This window comes from Giraffa tippelskirchi, chromosome 12 (genome assembly GCF_054371585.1).
Source record: "Giraffa tippelskirchi isolate mGirTip1 chromosome 12, T2T-mGirTip1v1.2.pri, whole genome shotgun sequence".
Lineage (NCBI taxonomy): Eukaryota > Metazoa > Chordata > Mammalia > Artiodactyla > Giraffidae > Giraffa > Giraffa tippelskirchi.
This window is the reverse complement of record NC_137286.1, coordinates 84,891,120-84,913,792: the sequence shown is the minus strand read 5'-3', so window position 1 is coordinate 84,913,792 and position 22,673 is coordinate 84,891,120. Positions and strand designations below refer to the sequence as shown.

Below are 22,673 nucleotides of genomic sequence, written 5' to 3'. Positions count from 1 at the left end.
GGAGAAGGGAGGGGCAGAAACACACGCACGGAAAGACAAAGGCCTATGGAGAGAGAGTGGGGGATGGAGAAAAAGCAGCTCTTTGGGTTTGCCCAGGAAACTGACAGAGGCCCTGGTTCTTAGCTGCAGGACTCATCAGAAGGAAGGAGGGGGAGCCACAGAAAGACAGCTGGAAGGGGTCTTTGTTTTGGGTAAAACTGCTGCAAAGGGCAAAGATGACAAGCCTGGAATTCTTTTTTTTTTTTAAATCCCTCCAAACCCCTATGGCTTAAAGCTGAGAAGCCTAAAAAAGCCTGAGAAGGTTGGCGGCATCCTCAGGTGGGGAGCACGCAGTGGAGGCTCAGCACAGCTCCCTGTGGGTAGAGGGCTGGGGGCTGTCAGGTGCCAGATAGGTCCCCAGGTCCAGAGCCTTCCCTTTCCTGCCCCACAGGAAGGGAGACTGAAGCCACAACACGAAGGGATGCCCAGGGTCCCCGATCTTTTATTACCCTGCAGATTTCCAGGGCAAAAATAACAGTAATTGCCGCTTTGTACTTAGTACTTAGGTGCCAAAGTGAAGTGCAAGTGAAAGTCTCTCAGTCGTGCCCAACTCTTTGCAACCCTATGGACCATAGCTGGCCAGGCTCCTCGGTCCATGGAATCTTCCAGGCAAGAATACAGGAGTGGATTGCCCTTCCCTCCTCCAGGGGATCTTCCTGACCCACAGGTTGCACTTGGCTCTACTGCATTGCAGGCAGATTCTTTACCATCTGAGCCACCAGGGTGGATAGTGGACAGTGAAAGTCGCTCAGTCGTGTCCACCTCTTTGCGATCCCATGGCCTATACAGTCCATGGAATTCTCCAGGCCGGAATACTGAAGGGAGTAGCTGTTGCCTTCTCCAGGGGGATCTTCCCAACTCAGGGATCGAACCCAGGTCTCCCGCATTGCAGGTGGATTCTTTATCAGCTGAGCCATCAGGGAAGCCTCTACTATATCCATGAGTAGGTACTAGTACTGCCGTTTCACAGAAGGAATCACCTCTATCTGAACATTCTTAACCCCTCTGATATCTATAACAATATTTAAGGAATTTTAAAAGAAAAACATTCCCATAGCACCAAACATATGTACCCTATTTTGCATAATTTCAGTTATAATGAGCTTATATACTTTAGTGCCATCTTTTTTCACACCTGCACCATCATATCATCATTATTAGCGTCTCCTTCATCCCTTGGGTGAAAGATATCTGGCATGAAAATAATCTGACTGTGCTACATCTGGTCTCTTGGAGTTTGCATTAGATCCATGTCAACCCAGTGAATTCTGCTGGGCGCTTCCAGTACGCCGAGCACTATGCTAGGTCCTGGGTGAGCACATAGCCCCTGCCGTTAACACACGCCCTGCACCCCTTAGGCAGACTCTGTACTGGCCTGGGCTGCAGACCATGGTCCAGGTCCCAGAAAGATGAGGATGATGGTGAGGACTAGATGCAAACACTAGACACAAAAGCCTTTACTTTTGTTTCCCCTGAGTCAACCTAAAAAAGCAGTTTCAAGGGACACAAGATGAAGACACAGGAGAGTAAAGGGGGCTTCCCGTGTTGCTGAGGTTTCTCGCTGGGCACACCCAGGGCTTCCTGGTCCTGCCAGCTGGTGTGGAGTTGAGGTCCATCAGGATGGAGAAGCGTATGACTGCTGCTCCTTGCCTTTGTGCTCTGACCATCAGCCACCAGAAAGGACGACTGTGACCACATAAGGCAGTAGTCCTGCCACTCAGCCTGGAATAGGTTCTCAGCCAGTGTGGCTCAATGGAACTTTCTCTAATGATGAAAATGTTCTATGTCTTTGCTGTACAAAATGGTAGCCATGAGGAGAATGTGGCTATTGAACATTTGATATGTGGGTAGTGTACCTGTGTGGATCACAACAAACTGTGGAAAGTTCTTAAAGAGATGGGAATACCAGATCACCTTACCTGTCTTCTGAGAAACCTGTATGTGAAGAAACAGTTGGAACCGGACATGGAACAGCAGACTGGTTCAAAATTGGGAAAGGAGTACGACAAGGCTGTATATTGTCACCCTGCTTATTTAACTTATATGCAGAGTATATCATGCAAAGTGCCGGGATGGATGAAGCACAAGCTGGAATCAAGATTGCTGGGAGAAATATCAACAACCTCAGATATGCAGATGACACCACTCTAATGGCAGAAAGTGAAGAGGAACTAAAGAGCCTCTTGATGAGGGTGAAAGAGGAGAGTGAAAAAGCTAGCTTGAAACTTAACATTGAAAAAATAAGACCATGGCATCTGGTCCCATCACTTCATGACAAATAGATGGGGAAAAATTGGAAACAGTGAGATTTTATTTTCTTGGGCTCCAAAATCACTGCAGATGGTGACTGCAGCCATGAAATTAAAAGATGCTTGCTCCTTGGGAAGAAATGCTATGACAAACCTACACAACATATTAAAAAGCAGAGACATTAGTTTGCTGACAAAGGTCTGTATAGTCAAAGCTATGGGGTTTTCCACTAGTCATGTATGGATGAGAGAGTTGGACCATAAAGAAAGCTGAGCACCAAAGAATTGATGCTTTTGAATTGTGGTGTTGGAGAAGACTCTTGAGAATCCCTTGGACTGCAAGGAGATCCAACCAGTCCATCCTAAAGGAAATCAGCCCTGAATATTCATTGGAAGGACTGTTGCTGAAGCTGAAACTCCAATACTTTGGCCACCTGATGCGAAGAGCCAACTCATTAGAAAAGACCCTGATGCTGGGAAAGATTGAGGGCAGGAAGAGAAGGCGGCTACAGAGGATGAGATGGTTAGAGAGCATCACTGACTCAGTGGACATGAATTTCAACAAACTCCTGGAAATAGTGGAGGACAGGGAAGCCTGGTGTGCTGCAGTCCAGGGGGGTCTCAAAGAGTTGGACATGACTAGCGACTGAACAACAATAACAAAATTTAATTGCATATGACTGAAGTTTCCGTTTAAAACGGCCACATGTGGCCGCTGCCTACCGTATTGGACCGCATAATTCCAGGCTTTGAGTTTCCTGGAGGCCAGCACTAGAATAGTCTCCCTTTGTCCCATTTTCCTAGCTGTGCCTCTCAGTCACTCTCCGTGGGCAGACGTGGATTGTGTCCTTATGTGCTTATGCAGCCCTGATTTTCACAGCAGTTTGACTTCCTTTACCTCTGTGTGTAGGTGGCGGGAGGCAGAGTAGAAGAGCTCTGTATGTCAGGCAGCTTCTTTCTTTAACAACTGGAACCAACTCAGGCTGATTTAAGCAGAAAAGGAACTCATTACAGGGATACTGACGGGTGCACAGAATCATAGAGAAGGCAGAAGAACCAGGGTCAGCATCCTGCAGCAAGCACCGTGGCTTGGATGGACTTGGGGCGGGGGGTGGTCACAGCCTTCATTATTGATACTTCTGACATTAACCACCAGATAACACAGGTCAGGGTGCCAGTGCTGCCCTCAAAAAGTTAGCCACTGCCAGTGCCCTTATTTGGGGGCAGGCTGGTGGAGGCTGGGTCATTTGCTCATCTGCTGGCTAAAAAGGAGTCTGGCGAAGCAAGCGGTTGCCACTTTCAGCTTCTACAATGGGAGGCAGGATCCACCTTAGGTCAGGGAAGTCCACAAAGCTAAGAAGGGGCTCAGATGCTCGGTGGTGAAAAGAAATGAATATTCCTTAACGAACACCATGTGCCACTACAACACGTATCCAAATTTCCACTGAAGTCAGCAAGATCTGCAATTACTCTGACTCAGTGAAGCCCATCTGTGAATCTAACCAAGCCAACACTGTACCGGCCGCCCTGCAGAACTTTCTCCAAAGGGCACTCAAGTGTGACATCATGACTGAACAGGAAAGGATGCTATATGACGCAGCCCCGTGAAGTGTATGGTGTCTTTTCTAAAGATATTGTTGAGGACATTGTTTGCAACTCCTCAACAGAGCTGAGCTGGCAGCCAGAAAGCTTAGGGTAGACGCAGGGGCCCACCTGAAACCTGAGTAGAACGCACAGCATGGAATTTATGCACAAACTTCATTCTTTGTTTTTTCTTACATTTCTAATCCCTATTTTCCTTTGATTTTGTTACCTACGGTAAATGGTTTATATTACGTTTTAATTACACATTTGCAATTGACAGTATCTCCTTTTTGGAACATGTCAAAATACAAATACATATAATAATATGCACCCACACAGTTGCACCAACAGGTCATCTCACTGTGCTAAGGATGCACGAAGAAGGGCCAGCGGGCTCTGCCTGCAAAGCCAGAGGGGAGGCAGTGCTGGGAAAGCCCCCCAAAGGGGGTGCCCTTTGAAGGATGGAGAGGTACATTTATTGTTGTTTAGTTGCTCAGTTGTGTCCAGGTCTTCTTTGATCCCATGGACGGTAGCCCTTCAGGCTCCTCTGTCCATGGGATTTCTCAGGCAAGAATACTGGAGTGGACTGCCATTTCCTTCTCCAGGGGATCTTCCTGACCCAGGGATGGATCCCACGTCCCTTTCGTCTCCTGTGTCGCCTGGTGGATTATTTACTGCTGAGCCACCGGGAAAGCCCTGGAGAAGCAGACATTACTCGCAAAAAGGACAAGGCAAGGGAGAGCCTTTCAGGCTGCATGAGCAAACCCAGTCTTGAATTCTGGTTTTCAGCTCTTCCCAACAATCGCTGGTGCAATCTGGAGGTGAGCTTTTCACACACAGGCTCCTGGAGGGTTTCTCTGACTCACGTTCTTGTCTTCCACAGCTTTCCTATTTCCCAGAGCGGACTGGGAAAGGGCTCCGAGGCTAAATGAAGAGGCTCTCTGCTGGCCCTGCGTGGTTCCCATCTGCCCATTTGGCCGCCATCCTCTTGACAGAGGTCTGGCACAGCAGCTCATGCCTTTCCACCAACTGCGGGTGGCTCTTTTTCCTTTTTTTCCCACTAACTCCCAAAGGAAACACCCAAATAAATCTGCCCTCTTTGGTAGATTGAGCAGCCAAAGGAGCTTTCTGGAGAGCCAGTGGTGCCAGAAACCAATTTAATATCCCTGTTTGATAGGGTGAAAGGGCACACAGATAAGGAAACAACAATAGATGCAGCCTTTGGGAGAGGCGTTTGACTCTGCCCACGTGATGTTCCCATCAGCAGAGCAAAGTGGCAGGGTGGGGATGGAGTGAAATACGGAGGGAGGGCCGACTTCTTAGAATCTTGCTGTTTCCCACCGAGGGGCTATCAAACGGTAACATTCTCTCTGGCCCCCAGACCTGATGCTGTCCCCTTTTAACATGCAGTGTTTATCCTCTTTGCTGTGATACGCGCTTAAAAAGTACCGTGGATCTGGAAATCCATCAAACCTGCCTAGAGAACGCCTGAAGATCTATACGGTCTTTTCTGGTCCCAGCGCCAGCTTTTGAAGTCAATTTGTCACCATGCCTCCTGTTCATTTCACTGGATGTGTCCTCTGGTGTCCTAATGCACCATGACAAGTGACAAATGTCCCGAGAGGTGAGGCAGGTCCTTGGACTGTGACCAGGTTGGAATGAATGATCACCCTGAGGAGACTTAATAAAATTTCCAGCATCCAAGTTCTGGCCAGGACCTAAGGTTTTGGGAACTCAGGCTAAGAATTTTAAGGGCAAGTTTTGGGTTCAGCTGGGAACGTGCCCTGGGAGGCAGCAGGGTATGGGGAAAGAGATCCAATTTCAAGGTTAAAACGCTGAGAAAGGTGCTTAAGCTCTTGAGTGCCCTCTTCCTGGATGAAATGGGGATAAAAATACCTAGCTCCCGGTCGCTGTAAGGACTGAAGAGATAATGAATATCGAAAATGTTTGGCACAACAATCATGCCAGTAACTGGCAGCTATTAGTATTGTTGCCAAAATCTTGGCTCCCTGTCCACAAGTGCCAAACAGAAATACGGAGACAGAGTTTGGAGGAAAGAGAGAGAGTGGCTTTATGATTTTTGCCAAGCAAAAGGGAAACACAGCAGGCTAGTGCCTCAAGAACTGTCCCCCCCCCCTTTCCTGAGAATAGGGAGAGGTTTTACATCCTATTGAAGGTCTAGCATTTGTTTTCACTTGCAAAGCTTCAAAATGGTCACAGCTGGCATCAGATGAGTCAGCAACTGGATCTTGTGTCCCTGAAATTACGAGCCCATGACCTCCTTTTGGAAATGCAGAATGCCACAAGAGAGTGTAGGGGGAAAAGAGTGCCAGGTGCAGAGTATAATCTATATGGTTAGAGAGTAATTAGCTTTGTGAAGGACAAGTCCAGCTACAAGTATTTGTTAGTAACAGCTAAAGAATAACCAAGATTGCATAACTCTTGTAGGCCTTTTTGGCTGGTATGTGCCAAAGGCTGTTCACTCATTTGTTTTTACTGCAACAAATTCCACCATGTTAGTTACTCCCTCCATATCAATGGAGGAAAGGAAATAGGCATTGTTCTTGTCTGGCTGAAAACCAAATCTTCAGTTTTGTTCCTCTTGACAAACATCAGCTGCATGGTCCAGGTGCCCATCTATCTCCTATATCAGCATTGTACTTTGCTTTACCACAAACCTGGTCAAATTCTCTTGGATTGATTTTTCAGCTATTTCTCAGTATTGATAATCATTTATTTTAGTAAAGCAATTCTAATTTTCATTATAATCTCATTATAAAATAGTATAATTTTTTTGATTTCCAATTGAGAGATCTATATATCTCTCCATAGGCATCTCCTGTACTATTTCTGCATATTTCTCCTTAGGCAAATTCCTAAGGCTCTATATTAAAATGTACTGGAAGGAGCCTCAGAAAAAAATGAAAACAGTTGATATCAGGACATTGGAATTACAGCTGACCTTTGAACAACATGGGTTTGAACTGCATGGATCAACTGTACATGGAATTTTTTCACTAGTAAGTACAGTGCTATGTGATCTGCAGTTGATTGAATTCAGAAATGCAGAACCGCTGACAGAGTGCTGACTATAAAGTTGTACAAGGATTTTCCGCTGGGGGTGGGGTGGTGGATGGAGACTGGTGCCCAACTGCATTGGTAATTTGTTAATCATTCTTTGAAAAAAAAAAACTCATTTAGGGACTTCCTTGGTGGTCCAGTGGTTACGAATCTGCCTTGCAATGCAGGGGACGCAGGTTGGATCCCTAGTCTGGGAACTAAGATCCCGCATGTAGCAGAGGAACTGAGCCCACACGACTGTCACACTATTGAGCCCTGCTCTGGAGCCCGTGTCCCTCAACTCGAGAGCTCACCTACTGCAACTACTGCAGCCCACTTAACACCAGCTAGAGTCTCTGTGCCGCAACAAAAGATCCCACATGATGCAACAAAGATCCTAAGTGCCATAACTAAGATCTGATGCAGCCAAATTAAAACAGAAATCCATTTACTGTTGTAAAGTCTTGAAATTAAAAAAAAACAGAAAAGCTGAAGAGAAAGGTAAGTAAAAATGGACATTTTGGGAAAAGCTACCGTGTTCAGACACTAGGCTGGTATATCACTATCTATGAAATCGTTAAACTCCCAAAATAACTCTTAGAAGTACATATTATACCCATTTTATGGGTCAGAAAACCAAAAGAGAGGCTACAAAACTTTCACCAGGTCACTCTGCTAACAGAATGTGGATCAGGGATTTACACATAGGTCTCTGTGTTCCTTAGAGAACAGCAAATCCAAAGGGCCTCAGAAAAGGCTGTCTTGCCCAGGCACACAGCTCATTAGCTGCAGAGCTATAGGACCAGAACCCATGTCTCCAGCCCCCAGATAACAGGAACTCAGGTGTGTTCTTTGAGAAAAATTGCCACCTTTAAATATATTTTTAAAGAAGAGGGCACAAAATTCTCAAATAAATCCTGATGGGGTAATTTAGGTTTGGCATGCAGTATTATCGGAAAATGCCCCGATAATAACAAAGGTTTGTTGTTCTCGCCCCTCTGAAAGCACTCTGGATGGGTGAATGCAGTTTCACAGGAGGCAGCACCATAAATATTAGCAGCAGGAAGAGCAACACCAGGTACGGTCCTCCTCTGAACTTGGATCAAATGGGTAACACGTGTGGTTGTGTCTGCCTAACAGCGTGGGTGGAGAACCAGGCCACCAATGACTCCCCATCAAGTGAAACCAAGACATCTTCACACAGAGCCCAACTACAGTTGCAGGTCCCACTACAGCAGTGCAACTGGCTTGCAGATGTTACCTGGCAGCTCCACACCTAGCTCTGTGAAACACACTAATTGGCATCAAGGTTTAGCTGGACACCTGAATGGCTGGGCGGCAACGGAAAATTTTAAACTCATCAGCGTGGTAGATTTGCAGCCTGGAACACATGCAGAGCATTCTATGGACAACAGAGTCTGAGCTTAACATCAGCGAACTGATACACTGAGCCCTAGAGAGAAAATTTAAAATAATGCGGTATTACTCAAGACAGATTTCGGTGAATAGAAGAGCTCCCAGCCACCTGCAAAATGGAGCAAAGATTCATGCCTGGAGCTGGAAATAACAAAAATACCAGCCTCAAAGTCCATGCTATTAGGCCATGGGTGAGGCACCTTGCCCATTTACAAAAGAGAAAGGTTCAACGCTCTGGTGACTCTGTGCAAAGGCAGAATGGTTCTTGGGTGAAAAATTAATGTTGCTGTTCCCTGCAAAAATATTACTAATGCCTTGAACAAACACGTCTCTCCAAGGAGTCCCGAACAGTCACTGCATTTCTCCTCCTTGGTTCTCATCCCTTTCTCATTAGTCTCACCATCTCCTTCCATGGGCAGGTGGGCGGGAGGTCTTCCAGGAGAATGCAGGCCAGGCAGGCTGGGCCGCCAGGCTGGGCTCATGGACAGACCAGGAGGATGTCACCCGGGTGCCCCGAGGCGGCGAGGGTCCTGAGGCGTAACTGGTGCAAGCGTGAAAAAGAAAAAAGGCCAAGACTAGGAGAGGACAAAGCCGATGGGCTCATTAGGAGAGAGGGACGCTTGCTGCCATTGTAGATGTGTAACTCCCAGACGGCAAAGACCAAAAGCTGTCTTAGGCTGAGGCAGCCTTGGGAACGAGAAACGGTGTTGCTGGGGGTCAGATGGGGGACACACAGCCTAAAATTAAGCAGAGGCAACTGCCACACATCCCCTCACTGAATCCAGAAAGTCAAACCCTTATTGTAACTGAACACTAAAAATCGTTAAACCTCTTTCAGTTGATCGATTTGTCCCCTGAAGCCAATTTATACTATGGTAATTCCATCGCTGGCCCTGAATGGGGCTCTGAGCAATTACCACCTGACCTGCTGACCTCCGCTAACAAGGTATTCACGGCTCCAGATATTTCCAGCCAGTTTAGCCCAACTATTCTTCTTTCCCCAGGAGTAACTGTCAGCCAGGCTATGGAGGGGAAACACCCTACTCCCCTGATATTAAGGAATACAAAAGGGAGGACTTCCTTGGTGGTCCGGTGGTTAAGACTTGGCCTCCCAATGCTCTGGGCGCAGGTTCGATCCCTGGTTGGGAAGCTGAGATCCCACATGCCTCACGGCCAAGAAAGCAAAACACAAGCAATGTTGTAACCAATTTAATAAAGACTTTAAATTAAAAAAAAAAAAAAAGAAATACAAGAGGCTGTCAGACCTCCTGACACTGGACACCCCTCAGAGCCCTAAGATAAAAAGCTGTAACCAACAGCGCATCCTCCAACCACATGCCAGACCCTGGGAACCCATCCTTTAGGCATTATTGCTCTGTTTGAAAAAATCAATCCAAAAAGGAAGATGGTAACACATTAAGATCTTCCAATTTGTTTCGTATTTCCACAGAGTATATGGAGGATGTGGCTGATTTACATCTATCTTGAGCAAAAATTCAAATTAATAATTTCATTATTTGCATATTTTCAGGTTTTCTGATTTCCCTCATCGTTACATTTCTTAATGTCAAATATCCCACACACCCTCCATATGCTTACAGTTCTCTTATCATGGCAATATGTACTCAATTATGTCTATACAGGAAACTGATGTTCCATACATAAATCCCATCGGCACAGTCAAATATAACATGCTCACCGATTCTGCATGTTATGCTTAAATCACAGACTGCTGTGAAAACATATTCCTCCCCCGATAAAACAGGATCCAAGGTTGCATTTGACGGTAGACACTCTCTTGGCGTTATGTTGGCCCAGAGCTCTCCATCCTTCCTCCACTGATTTCAAAACATATCACAGGACCATGTCTCACGACAACATAACACACACTCTCCTGGGGGTGTGTGTTAAGTGATGGCAACACGCTCCAAAGGTCTAACTGGCCTTGGAAGAGAAGATAATTAAGCTGTGGCCATTCCCTGGGGCGCAGTGTGGGGGGTGGGGTGGGGGAGGGGCGGGGGGATGATGAAAGGGAGAGAGAGGAGAAATGGAGGGTACATCCGTCTGGACTCTCCCCATTAAGACGCTGTGAACGGCCTTATCCTCCACTTACATCAAGTACGGGATCCCAGCATGTGTGCAGATATAGTCAGTAACATATTCCAGGGGTGACAAGTTGGGTCGTGTCAGCATGTTTATTACCAGTGCCTATGTTTAGAGTTCTTTATGCAGTCCAAAGAGCTGCAGGCCAAAGGCTGACATGAGGATGTGCTGTGGCTGCCGTGAGCTCAGTCGTGTCCGACTCTCTGTGACTCCATGGACTGTAGCCCGCCAGGCTCCTCTGTCCCTGGGGATTCTCCAGGCAAGAATACTGGAGTGGGTTGCCATTCCCTCCTCCAGGGGATCTTCCCGACCCAGGGATAGAACTGCGTCTCTTGTGTCTCCTGCATTGGCAGGTGGATTCTTTACCACTGCACCCCCTGGGAAGCCTCAGACAAAAAAAAAAAGTAAGCAGAAACCATGAGGGAAGATCATTTGCCTTATTTGATAAATACAAAAATTAGTTTTAAAGTATTGTTGGGATGATTTCTGTGTTTTCCCTTGCCTATTTTGGTATGAGAGGTGAGAACCCAAGTTTTATTCGTGGCTTCTGAGAGAATCCACATGTCTATGACTTTGGTTTCGGATAGCTGCCTTTTGAAGTGAACCCATCAATACTGTGTCCTGAGAGCCGATGGGGCCCGGCATCTCCTGCAGCAGGGAGGGCTGAAAAGAAACCAGAGCAGGGCCTGGACGAGGGCCCATGGGCCAGACCAAGTTATGTGACACATAGGTCAGTGTCTTTTATTCAAGAGTTGTACAAGAGAAAAATTGAGTGTAAATTCAATTTTAGCAAGTCAGATTTAATTTTGATTGTATTCAGAAAACAAAATAGATGAAAGTATCTTACAGTTTATTCTTTACAATTTTAAAGCAAAACAAACACGGGAGTACTTATTATTAATTTACTTTCATATAACGGATTTAAAAAAAATCTGCTTACGAAGAGGAAAAAAAGCCAACAAAAATGCAGTATATGAGTATAAAATGCAGGGAAATGGAATGCAAACTGAATAGCCAAGTACCAAGAAGCTGAAGAACAAAGCATAAATCAGAACCAAGGGGTCAATGAGAGAAGGTTGCACTTCTGTGTGTACACACTGTTGTTTCTGAACACCGCCATCCAACATTTCAGGCCAGATGGGAGATACAGGCTGTGCAAATAGAGTCCAACAGCTCACCACAGGAAAAAAAAGATTAGATATTTTCATCCTACTCTAGAGGCATGGAAGCCCAAGTGTAAACAGTTTCTAAAGTCAACTGTTGGTTATCCACATTCATAGAAGGAAAGAGCAATGGCACTGAAAATCCAAGAGTAGATAAATAGAAAGGATGATGAGTTGGCTTTGGAATGCTCTTATTTTTTGAATGTAGGAATACCCATGTTCATGGAACTCACAAATCTGCTGTGAGTATTATAGTCGTGAGGTGGTAGAGATCGCCTCTAGAGATTAAACTTTTTCACCATTTGATTAGATTAGAGCAGGTGAAAGGATACAAAGTTAAGTGACAATCTTACAGACCCAGTCAGATTGATGACTCAAGTTCTATGTGCAACTCTTTGTGCAAAGCATAATTTTGGAATTTGGCATAAAAGCATGGCATGAACCAATAACCCAGTCCACACTTGGGAATACAAGAAAGTAATTTTGAAAAGTTCTACCGAGCACTCCATTCCCTTTCAAGCTGTAAGTTATCTCTTTTTAGTTCAGTTGCCTCTTTTTAACCTTTTTCATTGTCTCGCTATGTCTTCCGATAAATGCAGGCTCTCACTCTCACCTGTGCTACTCTGAGCGATTTCTCCATTTCTCTTCTCTCCCCAAGGTCTGCAGCTTCACTGTCATAAGCTGTTTTCTGAACCTTGCTCTAGACATTCTCCTTGAAAGCTTTTGCCCGTGAATGTTTCAAATAAAATCTCAACAAAGCTTCCTCCAGCCCCCGTTTAAGTTAGAGAAGCACATACTGCTAAATTCTACTAACTGAACTTCTGCTGTGAGCAGGCGGATGGACACCACCAGCTTCCAGGCCAGAATGAAGGACATTAACTACTCCCTGCTCATGCCAGGTGACACTGGTTCCATCCATAAACCTATTTCCCAAACTACAGCCCAAGGTCACAACCATCAAAAAATGAGCCAAGAGCTTCTCCAGGCCCTTCCTTCTACCATGATTCCCACATACCTACAATTAGTGCAATGAACCCTTGGACAGCAAGGTCAAACCAGTCAATCCTAAAGGAAATCCACTCTGAATATTCACTGGAAGGACTGATGCTAAAGCTGAAGCTCCAATAGTTTGGCCACCTGACGCGAAGAAAAAAGAAAAGACCCTGATGTTGGGAAAGACTGAGGGGAGGAGGAGAAGGGGGCGACAGAGGATGAGATGGTTGGATGGCATCACTGCTCAGTGGACATGAGCGTGAACAAACTCGGGGAGACAGTAAAGGACAGGAAGCCTGGTGTGCTGCAGCTCATGAGTAGGACGCGACTGAGCGACTGAACAACACATGTGCTTCAGAGTCAAGCCAAACTGGATTTGGATCCCAGTCTTACCACTTACTTACTAGCTATGGATTCTTGGCAAAGCTTTTAAATGCCTCTGAGCCTTTGTTTCTTCATCTCTAAAATGGGGATAATAAAAGTACCTATCTCTTAAAAGGTGCTGTGAAAACTGAGAGAGACAATGTAGGCAGGCTGCTTGGCACAAGTTTCCAACTGTTGACTTAATTTTCCACGGGCATTCCCCACCCTCTAAGTTGAGGTGAAGATTTGAAATTTATGGTCACCATCTAGCCTGAGTGATTCTATTCTGCCCATGTGAAATTAAACTTCCTCTTGATGTTGGATATTGCATATCTATATCTATATAATAGTCTGTTCAGACTTAAAATGTTGACCAGGGCTGCCAGGCACTGCTGAATAGAGCAGAGGGGGGTAGGGCTATTATGACAGGAAGAGAAATGAACAGTACTTAATGAACTTCCATTTCAATTGAGCAGGGTTTTTAATAAAAAAAGGGGGGGGAGCTTTTTATAAATTCTTTGCTCAGCAACAATAAAAAAAGGAAAGGAGCACTCAGCTGGGAACAATAGCTACTCAGCTCATAAAAATCATTAGACGGAACATTTTCTTTGTCTACCAAGTCCAGCAATTTCACTGGTGGGCAGTGATCCAGATCACTAAGATTCCACCTAAAAAAATGAGCCCAGAGAACCTTCTCAGGGTTTCCAGCTAGTATATTAACTAATCTCCTAATGTGTCTAACTCCACCGTAAGTACGATTCTGTCTCATACTTCATGGCCTGTTTTTGACAAGCGGATGATACTGACCTGGTGCTAACAGGACATGCGCTTTGGGCTGCCTTTCCATCAAGAGGGAGGCTTGGTGCTGACATGTCTCCTCTACTCTGCTGCTAGCAAACCCTCCTGGCAGCCAGCGGCCTTTGTTCAGGAGGTGCTGGGCGAGGTGCAGAGGGCTTGTGGATGGCGCGGTTCCCACTGTGCAAAATGAGCTGGCCTCCTTTGGTACCTCACGTCTCACTGCAGCCTCTGGAGTTCATCCTAAGTGGGTGGAGTCATAGAAACTTTGTATTTTTGACATTAGCAGCCTGGCTGATTCATCTTCCCCCACAATATCATGAAGCTACCTTAAGCTAATCACCAAATGTGTTGCAGATTCATCATTGCAAGCTCTTTCAAGGTCCCCCATGACAACCAGAGGATTTCTACACTTGGGATAAAGTATGTTATTTCTTATGACCCTGCTGAGTAATCACAAACATACCCAATCATACAAGTCTTAGTATTTCTTAATTCAAAAGCATCGGGGGAGGGGGGGAAACTTCTCTAAGAACCTGCTCTTCTGTTTGAGAATACAACACATTTTAAAAATGAGCCAATTTTGTATTTTCATTGCCTGATATAGTAAATATTCTATTTGCTGAATAACCAAAATGCACTTCAAACCAAAAGAAAGAAATGATTGGAAAATTAAATAAAACAATGTCTCCCACAATGAACACACTTTTGTCCTTATTAAACTTCTACTTTTGACTTCAAGCTGGAGACTGGCACCATGAACCATACTATAAATGGCATTCTCTGCCCCTTTAGTTAACTGTCCACTTTCTCTGGAATCTGGGAAGTAATTGCTTTGTTTTCAAAAGGTCTTTCCTGCTCCCTCAGACTGCATCTAAGACGTGAGAATAAACAAAAACTGCAATATCAACAAAGAACTTAATTAAGAAGAATCTGCAATAACAGCAAATACATAAAGGCAATATTTACTGAAGATAGGTAACCATTCAAATAAGCTTTCTACAGATAATAAGGAGTTGAGGATGGGTAGCTGCTTAGCCAATTTCATAAGTATTCTGGCATTTATAAGTATTCTGAGAGACTGACTACTGAATTAATATCTACCTAAAATAATAGTTGTATCACCTGGAACTACACCAGTTGGTTGAACTTAAATTCTATATTCCTGGAGAATTTTTTAAAGGCATCAACTGGAACTGATTAAGGGGGGGTGAAATTCCAGACCTGCTACATATTAAAGTGATAATCGCTCGATGGTCACTAATTTTTTCACAATTCTCTGTATGTCTCCTCCTTTTGAATCTTGGGGGGCTCCATGAGTTTTCCATCAAAACTGCCAGTTTACAGACTCAGGCTGAGTTTGAAGCTTCCACTTCCTGTCTCTTAGACCCCAGCTGCTGTGATACGATGACACCTCTGTACAGGGGTGCGGAGGCTCCAGGCCAACACCCCCAGTTAACCTCCAAGCCAACAGCTCCAGTTGATGCTTCATGAATGGAGATGAACTGTTTCCACCATGCACTACTTAAGCAGCAAATTCAAGAGTAAAATCAGTGATTACTAGAACATACACCAAACCTTAGTTCAAGGTATTCTCACAGAGGGGACACTGAAAGAAGCAATAATTGCATTTTTTTAGCATTTTCTATACGACTAAATGCTTTATACAACCTTATTCCATATAACAACCTTTTTAGACAGGGTTGTTATTTTCTCTATTTTACAGATGAGGCAATTAAAGCCTTGCAGATCAATTGCCCCAGATCATGTGATAGGATAGTACTTAAAACCAGATCTGTCTGATTTTGGGGCACACACTCAGCAGATAAATGAGAACAGAATGAAGGAAATTTCAACCTAATGCTGGGGACTTAAATTTTCATGAACACAGTATGGACTAGAAAATGATGTCAATTAACAGGTACGTTCTGAGGGTACCCCAATATTGCACAGCAAAACTTTCAAAAGTAGTGGTAACATTTTTTAAAGCATAGTATTCAAAAAACATTTTTTTAGTACTTACAACTTTATGATGTCTACAAAGTCCCAAGTGCTCCACACTTAAGGAGGTTACAGAGACAAATGACAAAGATTCTTGCTCTAAAGGTTCTTGTACTTTTGTAGAAGAAATAAGTCACGTTACACAAAGAGTTGTTTCACAAGGTACCAAATGTGAATAAAGTGCTGTGGGAATGTATTCGTTCATTCAACAAATATTTATTGAGTCTCAACGTAGCAGTGACCAAGACAGATATGGTCCTTGTTCACTGAGAGCTGACAATTCATGGGATTCCTTTTGCAGGGAGCACCAGAAAAGAAGGGATAGACGTTTCAGCTTGGTCCCCAGGGTTTGAACACGTGGCGATCTGGGAATCAGGAGGGCATTCAAGGTACAGGAGTAGCAGTGGACAGAAAAATATACTAAAGCATAAAAAAACTGTGACACACATGGGGATTTTAAAGCAAGAACCATATTTTAGTGACTCTAAGAATCAATTTTAAGTCAGGGCATCCATCATTTTCTGTACCAAAGGAAAACACGGTTAACATTTGGAGCAGTGGCTCTCTGCCTGGGGCAATTTCTCCCTCCAAGGAACATTTGGCAACATGCAGACACATTTTCGGTTGTCACAACGGAGGGCCGCTCCTGGCCTCTTGTAGGTATAGACAGGGATGTTGCTAATCATCCTACCATACATAGGAGAGCACTCCACAAGGAGGGATAAGCAGCTCAATGAGTCAATATCACCAATGCTGAGAACTCCCCACCTACAGAATGTCATATAATGAAAGATGCATCTAGACTATTACAAAAGCATTTTAAGACAGATGAAATGCAGCGGTTCTGTTTACCTGGGATGAACCCAGAGCTGTGAAGGAGCACAAGAAAATAATGCTGCTATTCTGACTCTGTCTCTTTTCTCCCTTTTAGAATAGTAAATTGGTGATTACCAGGGGCTGTGCTGAGAAAAAAAAAATTGAATGCACTTGTACATTACAGGGCCAGCCCTTCCAGACCATGTGTCCATCCGTTGCTTTGGAGAAACCCTGCACTCCAATTGAACTAATATACCCTATTTCTGCTAATTCTGACTCATCTCAGAAGAGCTGACTCACCCATCACATGGTATATCTCATTGTTTTTAAAGCCCAGCTCTATGCTACTGACTCCTTGAACTGCGCCCCCTGATGCCCAGTGTAAAACATTCTTTTCTTTTTTTTGAACTTCTTTGGTTTATCATCTGTGCCTCGCTAACCATACACCTGTGGTTTATCTTTCCTCTAAATATTAAGTTCCTTTGGGTCAGGATCCGTGCCTGGTTCACACCTGGAACTCTCGAGGACCCCTACAGTGCCTCACACGCTACAGGTGGTAAATAAATATTTGTAGAATGCATAATTGAATAAATACACAGTACCAGAAGACTATATAATTAAGTACGAATCCCTCAGACTTCTCCCAGCAATTTCCAGGCTTTCTTCACAGGGCTCATTCTGTAAACCTTTAATCATTTTAGCAGCTCTCCAAGTTCTCATGTTTCAGCCATGGGATCTCTGGGAGAGCAGCGTTCTTTCCTAACCACTGCTTTACAAAACACCCTTTAGTAAATTCCATCAAGCTTCAGATCTCTTTCCTGGGGTGGCAGTCAGGGTTTCATCTCAAAACATGTAAAGCACCTCACACAGGCAGAGTGCTAAATTCCTTTGAGGAAACAAGGGACAATGCGAGCATAAATATAAGCAGCGAGAAATTCTGCATTCTTGCTCACAAATTCCAATTATGCTACTGGTAATTATACCGCTGCAGGGGCTGGGGCGAGGGGAACTTAGCACCGGAAGTCTTCAAATGTATGACTATCAGAGAGAGGAAGAAAATAAGGGGGAACGATCAGTGCTAGAATTTTCACGTGCTCCTTTGAAAGATAATACAAAGGCAGACTGCTCAGCTTTTATTATGAGATAGCTTAGTCACGGAAGAAATGACTGTGGTTGGTACATGTAGGAAAATTATGAAGGCCGTGGTTTAGATTAATTGGCAAGACAATTTTTATAAGGTCCCCCTTTTTCTCCTTCGAGTGGTCCTTGAGCATCCATCAGTGTTTGGTGGTTGCTTCTAGCAAGTCTTTTGCTTCATTAATTTTGGTTGCCAAGTAAGGAGAGCCACCTGAGAGGACCAAGAAAAGAAAATGGATTAAAAGACACTTCACTATTGACATTTTTTAAAGTCTCAAATAAAGAAAAATACTCAATTAGACTTCTCTGATATTTTCCCACACATTCATGCCCTGACCAATTATTTTATAAGCTTTCTAGAAATCACAACAGTATAAATTAAACTCGTTCAATGAAGCACTACAGATACCTAATAATCAACGATAATCTCTGAGAAAAACAAAGAAACTTATGGTCGGGAGTAATTTAAACACACTCAAACATTTCACTGGTCAGACATTACCTTTCAAATGCCGAATTCTGACCAGAGAATTTTCTGAAGTGGATGGTTAGGTAAATAAAATAACGGTCCTTCTCCAAGACTGTATTTTTGCTTGTTTGTTTTTAAGGAAAGAATATTCTTCTATGAAGGAAGTTATCTTTCTGAAGGAGGTAAAGCAATCTAAGGGTGCCTTCAGAGTTTCATCAAACCTTTCATTTTTCACAAAAATAAGTTAAAAAGGCAACGATATACTACCCAGCTCTAAATGCATTTTACTAATACTGGTAAATATTAGTAAATAATATGATAAATAATAAATCAGTGATAATAAATATAACGTTAAAGGGTATGCTCCCTGCTCTCTGACACAGTCCCATTAGAATACTTATGGAGCACAGACAGAGTCACTGTGCCTTAAATAAAACAAAGTCAGTTTTCAGAGTTCTTCACAATGAATTATTTCTAATGTAAAGAGCAAGAGGAAAATTGAGGTGAATTTCAAATTCAGAATCATTATAAATGACAAACAGGAGCTCTCTTACATATAAAAATACTGGCCCCAAACTGTCACACTAAAAATACTTAAGCATCATACGCCTTCTAACTTCTAGTCCTGAACACTTTCATGCTTAAAGCTCAAGCTAACAGTCCAGCTCACCAGTCTCTTTGTATTTGTTTTTATTTTTTATTTTCCCCCTTGAGTACAAATGATCCACAGCTGTTGAAAACATCTTAAGACCTCAGTAGCTCACAACAAACCACACAAAAAAAATCTAGATAGCAGTGATGTGTATACTGTCCTGACTTTATCCGGGCCTTCTACTGACATCACACCATCCATTTTAGAAGGAAAAAGGAAGCAGGAAACAAATCAACAACGTAAGGGCAACGCTCAAGGAGCTATATTTAGCTTTCTACCCTTGAGGATATCACTGACATTTTCACATCAAGATCTGAATCGCTATAAACACTTACCGAATGAATATATCACAGTGTCCTTGAATACACAGTAAGAATCAGAAATGAAATTGATGCAAGTTTCCATATGCACTTGGTTATGAAATAAATTGATATCACGATTATCTTTGAAAATGATCTCAGAATTAGGTAATGTCACTCCTGGTGATAAGCTGTTTCCATTTTTAGAGTTACCAAGGTAATGCAAGGCATCTTGTATACCCTCCACAAATATTAAAATATTAATTGAACTCAAACATAACCTTTAATTGATTGAAATGCATTCTGGATATTTCAATCATTGGCCATAATATGCTCAGTTAGCAGAAAGGGAAAAAAAAACACAGAAGATCGAAAGTCTCATTAAACATTACCTTTACTGATGGCAGTGCTAGAGGAAACAACCGACAGTTTACTCAGAATAACACTGAATTACCCTTCACCCTCTTCAGTGAGAGGGACACTGGACTTTTCACTCATGGGCATGGCTGAAACTCTGGGTTCAGTTCTCATTCTACCCTTATTCTACCTTTCTAAAACTTGGGAAAGTTCCTAAGCCAAAAATTACAATTCCTATATTCCCTTTGGGGGCTCCCCTGGTGGCTCAGTGGTAGAGACCACCTGCAATGCAGGAGACCTGTGTTCGATCCCTGAGCTGGGAAGATCCCCTGGAGAGGGGAATGGCAACCCACTCCAGTATTCTTGCCTAGAGAATTCCATGGACAGAGGAGCCTGGCGGGCCACAGTCCATGGGGTCGCAAAGAGTCGGACAGGACTGAGCAGCCAACACGCGCGCGAGCACACACACACATCTTCCCATTGAACGGTGTTTGATTCACATTAGGATCTATCAGCGGGAGGCGCTCTTGTGAAATCTGGAAAGCAGAAAAGAGAAAGGCTGTCTTGCTGGGCCTCTTTTTGCTGCTACTAGCAAGTGAGATCGTGGTGGTGTGATGGCAACAACTAAGCTTTCTGTACAGTTCTAGTGGTGGCCCCTGCAGTGGTCAGTGAGCAGCTCCTCTGACAGAGCAGCTCTGTAATGACCAGCAGAGCCATTCTTGCAAGCCGAGTCTAAAATTCACTCCTTTAGACCTCCCAACAATTCATAACCATTCATTTCCTGCACTAAATGCTCTTCTGCTTAAAACACCTTGTTTCTGGCACTAAATCTCAACTGATAGAAAATATATAGGATACATATCCTTTATTTAATGGAAAAAATACTTTTGAATCTTTCAGTCCTGTTCAGATTTCTTGAGGGAATCATCTGGATTCCATTTAATTAGAATACTCACCCTCATACTTGATCTCTGAACCTTTGTACTTTCACTATATGACTACTGGAGCTCTTCAGCTTTGCGCTATCATGGACTATTAGGTTTTAGACCACCCCTCCCACTGATACCAACTAGAAGACTTCAATAAAATTCAACCAGATCAGTATGAAGGCACTGGAGGTCTACCAAGTCAGCTAGGACTTGAGGGTCAAGATCCTGGAGATACGAAATGTGCTGTGATTAGTCCAACATTCTGCACTGCTTCTTGTCTTCAAAGAAATCAGACACCAAATAGTACATCCTCTACAGTTCCACTTACATGAAACATATCTACAGTGGGAGAAAGTAAAATGGTGATTGCTCAAGAGGGAGTAGAGACTAGCAATGACAAAGGACACCAACGAACCTTTTGAGCTTTGAAATGTTATATGTCTTCATTATGCTAGTGTCACATGGGTGTATATATTTGTCAAATCTCATCAAACCGAGTATTTAAATACATACTTTGTTGTATGCAAATTATACCTCAGTATGGTTGATGAATCAAGTAACCAGCAAACTATATGTTGGTTACAAGATACCATCTTTTTTTTTTGAGACCATCTTTCTAAAAGAATATAAAAAGGCATACACCAATGAAAGTAAAGTTGGCACTGGTATGCTAATTATCAGATGAAGTACACTTTAAGGCAAAATCCAACACTAGCAATAAAAGGGAGAAATTTCAAAGTTTTGTTAGAAGAGAGAAGTCGCTCAGTCATGTCCAACTCTTTGTGATCCCGTGGACTGCAGCCTATCAGGCTCTTCCATCCATGGGATTCTCCAGGCAAGAATACTGGAGTGGGTTGCCATTTCCTTCTCCAGGGGATCTTCCCGACTCAGGGATCGAACCTGGGTCTCCCACATTGTAGGCAGATGCTTTAACCTCTGAGCCACAAGGGAACCTCTTTGTTAAAAGGGCCAATCTTAAATTTGAATATATCTGATAACATATGATATGCAGATGACACCACCCTTTTGGCAGAAAGTGAAGAAGGACTAAAGAGCCTCCTGATGAAAGTGAAAGAGCAGAGTGAAAAAATTGGCTTAAAGCTCAACATTCAGAAAACTAAGATCATGGCATCCGGTCCCATCACTTCATGGCAAATAGATGTGGAAACAGTGAGAGACTATTTCGGGGGGCTCCAAAATCACTGCAGATGGTGACTGCAGCCATGAAATTAGAAGACACTTACTCTTTGGAAGAAAAGTTATGACCAACCTAGACAGCATACTCAAAAGCAGAGACATTACTTTGTCAACAAAGGTCCGTCTAATCAAGGCTATGGTTTTTCCAGTAGTCATGTATGGATGTGAGAGTTGGACTGTGAAGAAAGCAGAGCGCCGAAGAATTGATGCTTTTGAACTGTGGTGTTGGAGAAGACTCTTGAGAGTCCCTTGGGCTGCAAGGAGATCCAACCAGTCCATCCTAAAGGAGATCAGTCCTGGGTATTCATTGGAAGGACTGATGTTGAAGCTGAAACTCCAATATTTTGGCCACCTGATGCAAAGAACTGACTCACTGGAAAAGACCCTGATGCTGGGAAAGATTGAAGGCAGGAGAAGGGGACGACAGAGGATGAGATGGTTGGATGGCATCACCGACTCAGTGGACATGGGTTTGGGTAAACTCCGGGAGTTGGTGATGGACAGGGAGGCCTGGTGTGCTGCAGTTCGTGGGGTCGCAAAGAGTCGGACATGACTGAGTGACTGAACTGAACTGATAATATAGGTTCAAGATATGTAAGAAAAACAAGGACAGAACTAAAGGGGGAAACACACAAATCCATAATCAATGGCAGATTTAATATATCTCTGTCAGTAATCCATGGAAGAATTAGATAAAAAGAAATACTGAACACACTTTATCTAAATGACATACATAAAACACTCCATCCTACAACTGCAGAGTGACCATTTAAACAGCACACAGAACATTTATTGAAGTCGACCATGTGCTGAGCTCTAAAGCAAGTTTCAACAAACTTCAAAGACTCAAGTCACAATAAGCAGTGCTACCTGAATTGTGTTCCCTGGGTCAGTGCCGGGGGAACCGCAGGAGAGTCACTGAGCTAAACTGGGTTCAGAAACAGAGAGCAGGTGTTCAGAAAACACTGCAGCCGAACGTGATACCGAGCGTCTGTAGAGTCTAAGGGTGAAAACTTAGGGTTTAGATCTTATCTATCTTTTTATTTCAATT

General features: G+C 43.6%; 1 protein-coding gene across 3 annotated transcripts in view; it reads right to left on the bottom strand.

The window, feature by feature from the left end:
- Positions 1-15,962: 15,962 nt before the first annotated feature.
- Positions 15,963-22,673, bottom strand: part of DNAJC15 (DnaJ heat shock protein family (Hsp40) member C15) — an 81,066-nt gene continuing 74,355 nt past the window's right edge. For 2 of the 3 annotated variants that reach the window (XM_081550857.1, XM_081550856.1), the window contains one exon: positions 15,963-17,930. In XM_081550857.1, coding sequence (XP_081406983.1) covers positions 17,860-17,930 — 71 coding nt within the window. In that variant the 3' untranslated portion in view covers positions 15,963-17,859. Of the gene's footprint in view, positions 20,033-22,673 lie in introns of all 3 variants that reach the window. The other variant, XM_081550858.1, reaches the window with a different exon arrangement.